This window comes from Geotrypetes seraphini, chromosome 2, assembly GCF_902459505.1.
Source record: "Geotrypetes seraphini chromosome 2, aGeoSer1.1, whole genome shotgun sequence".
NCBI lineage: Eukaryota > Metazoa > Chordata > Amphibia > Gymnophiona > Dermophiidae > Geotrypetes > Geotrypetes seraphini.
The window spans coordinates 332,025,319-332,038,489 of NC_047085.1; the positions used below are offsets into that span (position 1 = coordinate 332,025,319).

At 42.6% G+C, this 13,171-nt stretch overlaps 1 protein-coding gene across 5 annotated transcripts in view; it reads right to left on the bottom strand.

Annotated features, from left to right (window-relative positions):
- ELMO1 (engulfment and cell motility 1) overlaps window positions 1-13,171 on the bottom strand; it is a 668,619-nt gene that overhangs the window by 449,693 nt on the left and 205,755 nt on the right. For all 5 annotated transcript variants that reach the window (XM_033930221.1, XM_033930218.1, XM_033930220.1 and 2 more), the window contains one exon: window positions 9,133-9,168. In XM_033930221.1, coding sequence (XP_033786112.1) covers window positions 9,133-9,168 — 36 coding nt within the window. The remainder of the gene's footprint in view (window positions 1-9,132; window positions 9,169-13,171) is intronic.

Sequence of the window (13,171 nt, forward strand, 5' to 3'; positions counted from 1 at the left end):
TGCAAAATTTACTCAGACCAGAAGCTGCTACATATTTTTCTCAAAACTGCTGCTGATGGACTAAAAGTGTCTTCTCTACATTTATATTCCATCTTAGCAACATAGTTTCTATGTTTCTAAGATAGCTTACAACAAAACATACACAATTATTAGCACACCACACAAAACATACAACACACAAATAATCAAAAATTCAAAATTAAAATGCCGGTTTTACTCAATGGGACTGTAACAAGCACCTTTAAATGCTTCCTAAAATGTCAGATTGCACTCTCAAGCATTCTGGGAAGGAATTCCATTTATCTGAACCACTCACTGAAAAGGCTAACTTTCTAGTGAATGCATGTTTAGAAAACTTAAAAGGATGAGACCAACAACAAATTCCCTCCCATGGAATGCAATGACCCATACACAGACTAACAGAACACCCCTCAAAATAAGCAGGTTCACCAGCCTGAAGCACTTTAAAAATTAAATAACAAATTTTAAACTTAATCCACTGAATGACAATCAATGAAGCAGAGCAAGATCATGAACACCATCATTCCTTTGCCAGTGATCAGGTATACAGCAGAATTTTGAATCATCTACAGTATCCTTAAAATGGTCTTAGCAAACCCAATTAAGTAGTACTGCAGCAATCCAACCTACTCAACAAAGACAAAAAAAAATCAGACAACTATAGGCACTATTTTAGATGACACAGTAAATGCAGTTTTAGAGTTTATAAAAGCAGCCTTTACATGCTCCACTTCATTGCGGCCTGTGATTAAATAAAAAACCCTAACAGGGCTTCATAAAAGTGTGTGTGGGAGGGGTAAGTGACAGAAGGATGCCCATTCACATCCATATTTATTTATTCAATTTTCCATACCGTTCTCCCAGGGGAGCTCAGAATGGTTTACATGAATTTATTCAGGTACTCAAGCATTTTTTTTTCTCAAAATCTTTCTAAAATGTACCTGAGGCAATGGGGGGGATTAAGTGACTTGCCCAGGATCACAAGGAGCAGCATTGGTTTCAACCCACAACCTCAGGGTGCTGAGGCCTTAACCACTGCACCACACTCCCCCTAAATTAAGGGCCCGGTATACTCTCTTTCTTCTCAGACTTCCTTAGGGCTTATCCTGTGCTTTTTGAACACTGTCCATGTTTCCATCCACTACACTTTCTGTAATGAAATACTGTTATTTCCTTATATTACTCCCGAGACTGTTCCCCTTTATCCACATCCTATGAGCCCCAAAGGTCAAGAGCCTCCTTTTTGGAATTCATATGCAGAGATTCGAAGAATGTTTTTTTGATAAATCTGAATTCATAATTTGTTTATTTCAGACATATATACTAACTTTCTAGTCCATCATAGGACAATGCAAAATGGTTTACAGCAATTCACAAAATATGGTAATGGAAATAATTTATGTCTTTGCTTTATTAAAGCGGACCTCAGCTACTTCAACCTTTACACAACCTTTCTATTCAGACATTACAACATCCATATTTTGCCAGATCTGAACTATGCACTCCTGAACGACTCTTGGTTTTCTTTATGAACTAGATTAAAAACTTCCCTATCGAGGTCACGTGACACCATGCTCTGAAGAGGTCACATTCAGCTTCCTCTCTGGCCGCCAGCCCATCTTTTGTACCCATTTTGCTATCTCCCAGGGCTTCGATGCCAGTGGTACTTACCGCACACTATTTGCGCATTTTGCTGGTGCCTCAGGGTTTTGGATGGCTTCCAAAACCCTCCAGAAAGACAAGGATCAGGGCCACGTGCAGGAGCCCAAGATGGTATAGGATGTGAGCCACACTGGTCCATCCGCAGCGCCTGCGTGGGTGGCGGCTATTACCACCGACGTGACCGCGGCGGTTGCTTCTACTTTGGATGCCAGATTCCACACCCTGGACTCTAAACTGGACATCTTGCAGGGCAAGCTGGAGGCTGTGAGTCTCAATCTCACCCAGTTCCAGCAGCGGGTGAGCGACCTAGAGGATCAGGTTGGCGACGTGATGGAGAGTCAAACAGCTGCTGGTCGCTAGTTGAAGGTGTTGGAGCAACGGATAGATGACCTGGAAAATCGCACCAGATGGAATAACCTGCGTTTTGTAGGTCTTACAGAGACATTGCCTGACCCCCGACCTTCGCGCCTTTTTTGAGCGCTGGCTCCTTGAGTCCCTGGAGCTTCCGGAGGAGCTGGGGCCCTTGCAGGTGGAATGAGCTCACCGGCTTGGCAGGAGGGAGCTACGAGACTGCAAGTGATCATTTTGCAGGTCTTGAACTTTGCCCATAAAGTGGTAGTTCTGCCAGGTGCTCTGCTTCCAAGACTATTCTTCGGGGGTGGCCCAGCAGCGGAGGCAGTTTAGTCCTATTTGTTCCTGACTATTTGTCTGCAAGATCCGCTTCGCTCTGCTGTATCCAGCGAAGCTGTGAATCACGCATAACCCGTGGCGGAGGCCCAGGATTTCCTTAACCGCCTGGAGGATGCAGGTGGATCTCCGACTCAACGGCTCCCTGATTAATTTTTGACTATTGTTTGACTCTTATGTTTGGACTCTCTTTGCCTACACCACTGATGCTTGTGGTTTTTTGCTATTCCTCCACCCTGCTTTCCTACACTGCACTGGAAATGAGCCTTTGGCCCCCTTTGGTTCTACATAAGTTCTTGCTTGTGCTCCGCTCTCCTGCCTGGGACCATCTTGGGGCTTGCCTTGCCTTCCCTTCCCTGTGCCAGGTTCTTGAGGTCAATGTTTGTTTTGTTCGGCGGCAGCTTCTCCAGGACCTGCTACTGCGCACCGGGCTTCTAGTCTGGACAGCGGACCCTACTGTTGTCCTTGACCTCTAGTGGATGTCCTTCCTTGAGGCTGCTAGTCCATCTTGGCTTGCTTCGACCTTAGGCAGTGCTGCAGGCTTCTGCCTGGGGACACCTCCTCAATTGGTTTGTCTTCCTTCTGCCTGCTTTTTGGGCCCTTCACTTGTCCCCAGCTGTGAGGGTTGCTGCCAGGCTGAACATTGTGGCTTCTTGTGGACTTTGCTGAGCCCAATAGTTGGACTAGGGTGCTGACTGGGCGGTGGGGTGAAGGACTACAGGGGGATCGTTGTGGGATTGTTTTGTCGCCTCTGTGGTCCTCTAAGTGGGGGTCCTCGATAGGTCCTAGAGTGACGAGAGATTGACGCTTCAGTGCACCCACGCTCCTTAGGACTGTTATTAAGTGTGTGTGGGGTGGTGGACAACTGGTGTGTGTGTGTGTGCTTGGTTTGAGAGTTGGGTGGGGTGTTTTTTGTGGTTGGGGCTGGGAGACCCTTGTTGGGTGGCTGACTGGGCCTGGGTGTTTTTCTTCACTGCCCTGGGAGAGGCTTCTTTTTGCCTCTTTTGTCTGATTAAGTTTGGGTTGGGAGGCGTCAATTTAGGCCTGGTTCCTTGGGTAGGGACCTGGATCTTTGGGGGTTAAAGGGGGGTGGTGGGTTAGTAGTAGGTTCTGGGAGTAGAGGAGGGGGATAGGCATAATGGGGGCTTGGGTTCTGTGGGGGAGAGGGGTGTTTGGGGAGGGATGGGGAGGAGGGGAAGGGGTTGGTGGGCTGGGATGAGGAGGGGTTTGGGGTAGTTTGGTTTGGTGGGGGGTTCCCCCACAATGTTTGCTCCTGCACTTTTCTTTTCCCTTCTTTTTTCTTTGGTGGGGTTGTTTGCTTTTGCTGTGGCAGTGGTTGATCCTGGGACACAATATTTTTTCTTGAGCGCTTGTTCTCTAGTTGTGGGCCAGTCGTTTACTTGGTGGGTCCATTTTCCTGTTGCTGGATGTTGTAGGCTGGGACGACATCTTGGAAACCATTCTTGTTTTCTGTTCCCTTTACTGAATTTTTAAATTCATTTTTATGATGGTTGAATGGTACGCCTAGTTACCTGGAATGTTGGAGGCATTAACTCTCCTGTTAAACAAACCAAAATTTTACAAAATCTGCAGAGATTTAAAGTGGATATTGCATTGTTGCAGGAGACACACCTTACTGACTTAGAGCATGGTAAACTGAGGAGGGGTTGGGTGGAACGCTGCATCTCCGCAGCTGCGGTCGGGATGGAGCGGGGAGTGGCTATCCTTTTTTGTAAATCGGTGGCTTCACAGATCACGCTGGTGGCTGTTGATGCGGGTGGCCGTTATGCATTTTGTACAGCGGTGATTGCGGGAGTTATGGTGTTGATTGGCTGTGTTTATGCCCCCAGTTCATTTGATAAATCTTTCTATGCTTGTTTGCAGGCTCTATTATTGAAGCGTGCTCATCTTCCGATAATTTTGGGGGGTGATTTCAATATTGTCTGGGATCCTTCTCTGGATAAATCTCATTCTGCTGCTGGGGGTGCAGTGACTGAGGCTAAGTTGTGTCAACTTTTGAATCTTTTGGAGGCTCCTTCACCCCAGGGAGCAGGATTATACCCATCTGTCTCGTGCTCATTCCACTTAATCTCATATTGATTATGTGTTGCTTTCTCGATCTCTCTTCTCCAAGGTACAGCGGGCAGAGATTGGGCCCTATGCGATTTCGAATCAACTTGGATGTGGGGCCTCGTCCACCACGGTCTTGGGCCTACCCTTTATGGCTTCAGAAGGATCCAAATGTTTTACCCTATCTCATGAAGGCATGGAAAAGTTATAAATTCCATAACAGCCAGTATGTTGACGATCCCGTTTTATACTGGGAAACGGCAAAAACGGTTCTTAGAGGAGCTATTATTTGCTGTTAGTAGGGTTCGGAAGGCACACGATCAGGAGTTGATTAGTTTGTCCGGCCAACTAACGAAAGCTCGCTGTGCTTTTGGTGTCCAACCCACCCTGCTTAACAAACAAAATTTATTGTCTTTGCAAATGATGCTCAATGAGATCTTGCATTAACAGGCTTCTCGGTCTCTAACGTATTACAAATACCGCTTATATGTTCATGGCAATAAGGGGGGGGGGACACTTTTGGCCCATCTGGTTTCACAGAGGGAGAGTCATAAGAAGATCTTGCACCTTCGGACTAGCGGCTCATATCGGGTTACGAGTAATACTGCCATCTGTGAGGTCTTTTGCCGTTTCTATGCCAACCTTTATGCTCAACCTCCGGATTTGGGGATCCCTGGGGAACTTTATTTGGATGGAATTGATCTTCCATGTCTTACTGAGGGGCAGCTGGAAAGATTGAATGCGCCTGTTGATGTTGGTAAGGTGGAGCTCGCTATTACTCAAAGTTCTACTTTGAAGGCCTCTGGCATTGATGGTTATAGGGCTGAGTTTTATAAACTTATGAAACTTGAAATAGTGTCGCCACTGGTTAATCTGTTTAATGTGATGATCAACGCCGAAGCGATGCCTGAACACTTTAATATGGTTCAAATTATAGTTCTCCTGAAACCCGGAAGGGATCCTACTCTCCCGGAATCCTATCGTCCTATCTCACTGCTCAATTTTGATGTCAAGCTTTTGGCTAAGATTTTGGCCAATCGGTTGGCCTGGCTCTTGCCGCTCCTTCTCCATGAGTCTCAGGTGAGTTTTGTTCAGTGGCAAAAAATTTGCAGATCTTGACCTCTTTAGAATATAGCACTCGCTTTGTGTTGCCTTTTTTACTTATTAGCTTCGATGCTGAGAAAGCGTTTGACCATGTTAGGTGGGATTGTTTGTTTGCTACCTTAACCAAATATGGTTTTCAGGGCCGCTTTGTTTCAGCTATCCACACGCTATATGCTATCCCCCATCCTCCAGGCCACTTTGTGGGTTAACGGTTGTAGGTCATCGTTATTTGAGATTCATAGAGGAACCCGTCAGGGTTGTTCTCTGTCTCCTTTATTGTTCGTATTGGCCCTCGACCCACTTCTTCGTGATATTTACTTGAACCCAGATATTAAGGGGTGTCTACCTTGTAGCTTTTGCGGATGATCTTTTGGCTCATCTGACGGACCCTATCTGCTCTTTGCAGGCTCTTTTGGAAACTATTTGAGAATATGGTGATTACACTGTTTTCATTTGAATTTGCTTAAGTCTGAGGCTCTACCGTCCTCTTTGGCTTTGCAGGCTCAGTGGGGCAATTCCTTTCCCCTGCGGTGAGCTACAGGCTCTTTTAAATATTTGGGGGTGTATCTCTCGATCTCTACGTCACAGCTCTATTTGCTTAATGTTTCTAAGCTTTTGGAGGATAGCAGGGTTCAGCTTGCGGCCTGGAGTGATCTCCTTTTAGCATTGATAGGTTGTATAGCACTGATTCGAATGGTGATTTTCCCCCGTTGGTTGTTCATGCTGCAAAGCCGCTTCGCCTATTGCGGAAGGATCTTTCCCATTTGAACTGGTTCTTGTCTCGCTTCTGTTGGCAGTCTCATAAGCCGAAAGGGCGCTTTCATTATTTAGTGGGTGGATGGACGCATGGGGGATTTGGACTTTCCGATTTTGGTCTATATAATGAAGCTTGTTTGTTTAAGACATCTGAAAGACTGGTTGCAGGGAACGCAACAATATACTCTTTTGGATTTTGAACAAGCTTTTTATGCACCTCATTCTTTGTCTAGTCTATTACACTTGCCCGCTAAGGAGCTCCCCGTCCTGTTCCATCCAAGTGTTCTTTTGAAATCTATGCGCGCTGTGTGGGGGAGTTTGATCGGTAGATTGGGAGGGGATCCCCACGTGACAAATCAGTTACCCATCTGTGGGAACTCGGCCTTTCTGCCTTGCCAGGATAACCCTACTTTTCATGGTTGGGAGGACCAAGGATTTACTCTTGTGGAACACTTGTTAACCGAGGAGGGGAGTCGTTTGGGTAGGTGCTGGGGTGATACTTTCATCTATTGTCAAGTTAAGAAATATATTCTCTCTCTTCTGCAGGAGCAGATCACACAGCCGATGGGGGTACGCCTTCGGGGTTTCTTTGATGGGGTGGCACTCTGTTCTACCTCTGTGTCAGCATTGTATAGAGCCCTTTCTGAATTTGCATGCCCTAAAGATATCTTGTGGATACAGGGGGGCTGGGTTCGGGAACTTCATAACGACCTTAGCCATTGCAACATTCTACATGCCCTGCGGGGGGGTCCCTCATTTAATAACGGGAGCGACGCTTTGAGAATGCTATATTAGAGTGATCTATAGAGCCTATTATACTCAGGTCCAATTGTATAAAGTGGGGGGCATTAATTCACCCCTCTGTCTGAAATGCAGCCGGGAACCCAATACTTTTGCTCATTCTTTCTGGGACTGTTGGACCATACAAGCTTTTTGGACATCCATAGTCCATTATTTCCAGGGCTTATTTCGAAGTCTCATTTCAGGTACTGTAGAGCACTTGGTTTTAGACCTTCCTGGGGCTTTCCGTGGTCTCCCCAAGGAGGGTCCCCAATGGTGTTGTAAGGTGTGTCTTCTTGCTCGCAAATGCATTTTGCAATCCTGGACTGTTTCTGAGCCTCCCTCATATTGGACTTGGAGATCTTTGGTACATCATTTGGCCGCCTGGGAGGCCTGAGAGGTGGTTGGTCACCCTTGACGATGGCGCAGTTACCTGCTGATTTGGGGATCCTACTTGGCTTCCCCCTTATCTCCTAGAGGCCATAGCCTCCTTTTGAATCCTCTTGCCTAGCTTTGCATGCTAAGGATATAAACATATATCTAACAGTTTTTCTAAAATTGCTACACACACATGTATGCCCCTTTAGATGTAAAAACTAGCTCTTTTCATGTGTAAGTGCTACTAAACTCCTCTAAAACAATCTCTTCCGTCTGCAAGTAAAAAACTTTTATGCCAATGGAAAGTTTTGCTGGAATACCAAACATTAGAATAAAGGAAACAAAAGATAGGAAAACAACTGCAAGCATGTCAGGAATCCAATTGTTGAATTTCCTTTCATACCATTTTTTTCTACATCAGACTTCTTTCATTTAGAGCAGAGGTCTCAAAGTCCTTCCTTGAGGGCCGCAATCCAGTCGGGTTTTCAGGATTTCCCCAACGAATATGCATGAGATCTATGTGCATGCACTACTTTCCATGCATATTCATTGGGGAAATCTTGAAAACCCGACTGGATTGCGGCCCTCAAGGAAGGACGTTGAGTCCTCTGCTCTAAATGAAAGAAGTCTGATGTAGAAAAAAATGGAGGGACTTTGAGATCCCTGATTTAGAGCTTTACCATGCAATAGCTTAATTAAAATTCCTTTATTAGCCACCAATTTGAGCTGGGAATATAAAAAGTAATGTCTACTGAAGTTCATTTTCTAAGACAAGGGTTGTCTAGGTGCCTGTACCACCTTGGAAAAAGTGCAGGTTGGTGTTCCTAGCTTTTCTGTCCTCCTCTACCTTTCTCAAATTGCCACGGACCTCTCCTCAAGTGGCTGGAGCCAGGTACGTGGCAATGTTGGGAGCCAACAGTCACTAGTGCTCCCCAAACAGCCTCATCAATCCTCTCTTGTTAAAATCCTGGGGGAGGGGGTTCCAAAAATAAATTCATCAAAGTTTGGTTCAAGGAACACAATTTTAGTAGGAATATTAGGATAATGTCTCCAAGTGAATACTGCCCTACTCGTAGTAGAGCCTGTACTAATGAAAAAAGCTACCGTTAACAGTTACTAACTACCCTTCTCTATCATATCTTTGTCAAACTGATTTTCCCTCTACACAGATAGAGACTGTAAACTGCCTAGGTGGGCTGCAAATTGAAATAAAACTTGAAACTTGGATGAAACAAAAAAACACAAGAAGATACACATCCAGATATGGCGAGCTTAATTTCTCCTATGCAGCTCTTGTTTAAAAAGATCAAAGCTTAACAACAACTCAACTCAAACATAAATCTTGAGGTTCTAGAACGCAGGCCTGCTCTGGGAAAACAGACAAGTTTGGGGAGAGAGTGGGTAGGAATGGCTTTGATTGTCTGCTTTCTTTCTTCTGCAGGAAGATCAACTTGAAGGATTGTCTAGTTAGGTATTAATGCAATACACACAGCCACAAGCAAAGCACCAGCCCCAGAGGAAGCTTCCAAAAGCTGAAACCAAAATAGCAAGAAAATAAAATTTTGAGTGGGGTTTGTCTTCTCCCCTTCTTGGGATAACTGGCGTGAGGACCGGATTTAATCATGCAAAAACAAAGAGGAGGTGTGCAAGGCGATGAGCCAATCAAATCCTTACCAGGGCTTCATTATCTTCTGCAATTTCTGATATCGTCTGCAAAAATTTAAAAACTTCCACGTGAGGATATATATTTTATCACATTTGTATCCAATTACACAAACTCAAACAGACCTTGGGCAAGCCTTAAGGAAAATCTATTTAAAATGATCATTTAAGAATCAAGAAATAAATTGTGTTAATAAAATCCCAGCCCAATCAAAAATCTATTCTGGAAATAAGCAAGGAAACATGTTTAAGGCACATAAACACAAAGTAATAATCTAATCTAGTCAATGTATTCATGAGAAAATAACACAGAATGAATGACCAGAATTTACAATGCATGAGTACAAGCAACACAACAAAAAGACATTGCTATGATTCATTCTCCCATACCACAAGAATGGTACAAGAATACCACCAAGGCAGCCAACATGGAAATATGTTTTGTCTGCTAAGCATAAATATAACAGAGCTGTATTTTTTTTCATTTGTTAAAATTCAGTACCACAAGAGCATGGTTTATTTGGATTTCCAGTCTGCTTGCGAGTAAATTCCTATTGATTTTCAGACAAAGTATTAATGGTTTCTCTCATGTAACTTCTTAGCAAAGAACAAAAAAAAAAAAAAATTGCCAAATTAAAAATGTGCTTCTTAAGACCATTTGTGAAAAGAAGCAAGCTACCATAATATTTGTAAGCAAATATTAGTGATAATGCAATAGGACCTCTAGATCTTAAATACCTAACAAACTTTCAGAAGTTACGTACTGTAAATGTTATAAGAGGCATTGAACAGCATACTTAAAAAATGCAGTTTGTTGCAGCGGTATCATTGAGCTATTACAAAGAGGCAAGCCTTGCAGGTTCAAGAGTCACACTGAGTTTCTTTCTGGGAGACCACCACTCCTGCGCCAACACAGACATCTATGGTTCCCACAGAGTCATTTTGAGGGAGGTAAGAGAGAGCAAAGATAATTAGGAAAAGACAAACACAACAACAACAAAAAAACTTCAAGTTTAAATGGAAGGATCAAAACCAGAGGAAGATTTTTTTTAATTTTATTTTATTTTTTTTTTTTTTTACAAAGAGTTCAGCTTATCTAGAGCAAAGTTTCTTCAAGATTAACCATGTTACTACTCAAGAATCTGGTGGATCAGAAAATTGTTAATTAAAAAAGTAACCTGCTAGAAATTTTAGTTTAAACTGTTTAATTGTACAGCAAGAGGAAGACAAAACTTCTTTTCAACTGAGTCCCACTCAAAGGTCTCAGAAGTTATAATGACTTGCCCAAGGTGCAAAAAGAATTTAAAACTTATGGGAAGGGCATGGAGCCAGCTTAACATGTCTTAGACAGTAGCATAATCATGGTTCCAAGCTTTAAGCACTAGACCAGGGGTTCTTAACCAGTGGTGTCCACACCTCCAAGGAGTACAGGAAAAAGTCAAATGCGAGTGCAGAAAAAGATCTCATTTGTAAACGGTCATTTTATTCAACAGTATTATGTCACATTGTACAATAGCTTTAAGTGTGATGTCTTTGGTAGTATAACTGCACTACCACAATTTTAATGACATATGTAACTGCCAGTAATCAGTTAGAAAGGGGTTGAGAGGATATTTCATTAATCAAGTCAGAGGGTATGAGAACCCCAAAAAAAGTTAAGAACCTCTGCATTGGAAAATTTATTTTCCTAACTACCGTATGGTAAGATGCAATCAGGACACTTGAACTTGGAAAACTACAATAACAAAGGGAAAATGAGGTCCATAACAAGTCCCAGAAGTCCAAGGGCAGTGTTAAAACACTTCTTTTTATTTAAATGAATGCATTGGGGTTATAAAAAATTGTTCTTTGAATAAAGTTGACTTTCAGATCTACTAACATATCAGTCATAAAAACTTCACCAGCATGAGACATGGGAGTTTCATGTTAAAATACCCATAGTCTACTACAAAAAATTAATTGTTTATAAACTATCTTGTGAGATGAAGCTATTGACTGAACTGTCTTATCACTGGCACAAAATGGTTATTTTGCACCATTACTTCTTTTTAGAATATGGATAAAGTAGTAAAATTGCCATGTTAGTCTAGTTCAGAAACATCTGATATGCAGCCCGCCAGATTTTGGGAAAAGTTTCACTTGAGATTTTTTTTTTTTACCAAAAATACTTTTTACCTTATTAGCTAGCACACATGAATTTGAAGAGCTGTAGAGATTTTCTTGGCTATAAAGTTACAAGTTCAGAATATAATTATATTTTGATGAATATGAATCATTAATTAATAGTCTAAAATATTCAGATGGCCTATATACAAATGAATTTCTGATCATGTAGCCTACTGTTGAAAAAACCTGGACACCTTGGTCTAGTTCAGGGGTAGGCAATTCCGTTTCTCGAGAGCCGGAGCCAGGTCAGGTTTTCAGGATATCCACAATAAATGTTCATGAGATAGATTTGCATCTCAAGGAGGCAGTGCATTCAAATCCATCTCATACATATTCATTGTGGATATCCTGAAAACCTGACCTGGCTCTGGCTCTCGAGGACCGGAATTGCCTATCCCTGGTCTAGTTGAATGCACAGAAATAAAAGTTAACATAACTATATTTTAAGGCAATGCTTTTTTATACATCTTGAGTAGTTTTCAGAAATTAACACTTCCTGCCTCATATATGAAAAATGGAATGAGCTAAGATAACACTGCCAAGAAAAACAAATGGATTTTAACAAAAATTACTGCAAACTATGGAAGTCCCCCTAGGCTGCTGTAGCTCTGAACATGGGCAACACAACTACAAGGAGATTCTACTCATTATGACTGTGCATTTGTTAGTATGCCTTTAAAAATTTAGTGCATACAGTATCCATTTAATGTGCTCGAACCCATGAATTACCATGCACACAATTAATTTCATGGGTTATATCTTTATGAAAACAAATGTCTGAAAAAAAAAAAAGATGAAAATATTTATCCCCCCCTTTTTTTTAATCCCTGGCCAGGGTGGTATTAGCTCCAACACTCATAGAATTCCTATGAGCATCTGAGCTAATACCACCATGGCCAGCAATTAAAAAAAAGCCTAACACGGATTCATAAAAGGAACCCTTAAAAGTCAGGAAAAATCCAAAACAATCCAGAAATTTTTTCCCATTGTTAAACCCAACTACCCTTTGCTACTCCTCAAATGTAAAATATAATACAGTGCAGAAAATCTGGAGAAAGAGATGCTACATTGATGAAATTGGCCAGAAGTTAATTTAAAAAATGAAATAATCTATATATATATAAAATCGGAGGTATGTATGTGTATGTGTATGTGCCGCGATCACCCAAAAACGGCTTGACCGATTTGAACGAAACTTGGTATGCAGATCCATCACTACCTGGGATGATATGTCCTGGGGGTCTCGCAGCCCACCTGCACACGTGGGAGGAGCTACAAACATAAAATCAGATTTCACCCATTCAATTGGATTTCACCCATGTCAATGGAAAAAATGTAAAAAGCTGCCATTCTCACAGTAATTCAAAAACGGCTTGACCGATTTGAACAAAAATTGGTATGCAGATCCCTCACTACCTGGGGTGATATGTTCTGGGGGTCTCACGGCCCTCCTGCACACTTGGGCGGAGCTACAAACAGAAAATCTGATTTCACCCATTCATGTCAATGGAAAAAATGTAAAAAGCTGCCATTCTCACTGTGACCAATTTGGACGAAACTTGGTATGCAGATCCCTCACTACCTGGGGTGATATGTTCTGGGGGTCTCGCGGCCCTCCTGCACACGTGGGCGGAGCTACAAACAGAAAATCTGATTTCACCCATTCATGTCAATAGAAAAAATGTAAAAAGCTGCCATTCTCACTGTGACCAATTTGGACAAAACTTGGTATGCAGATCCCTCACTACCTGGAGTGATATGTTCTGGGGGTCTCGCGGCCCACCTGCACACGTGGGCGGAGCTACAAACAGAAAATCAGATTTCACCCATTCATGTCAATGGAAAATATGTAAAAAGCTGCCATTCTCACTGTAATTCAAAATCG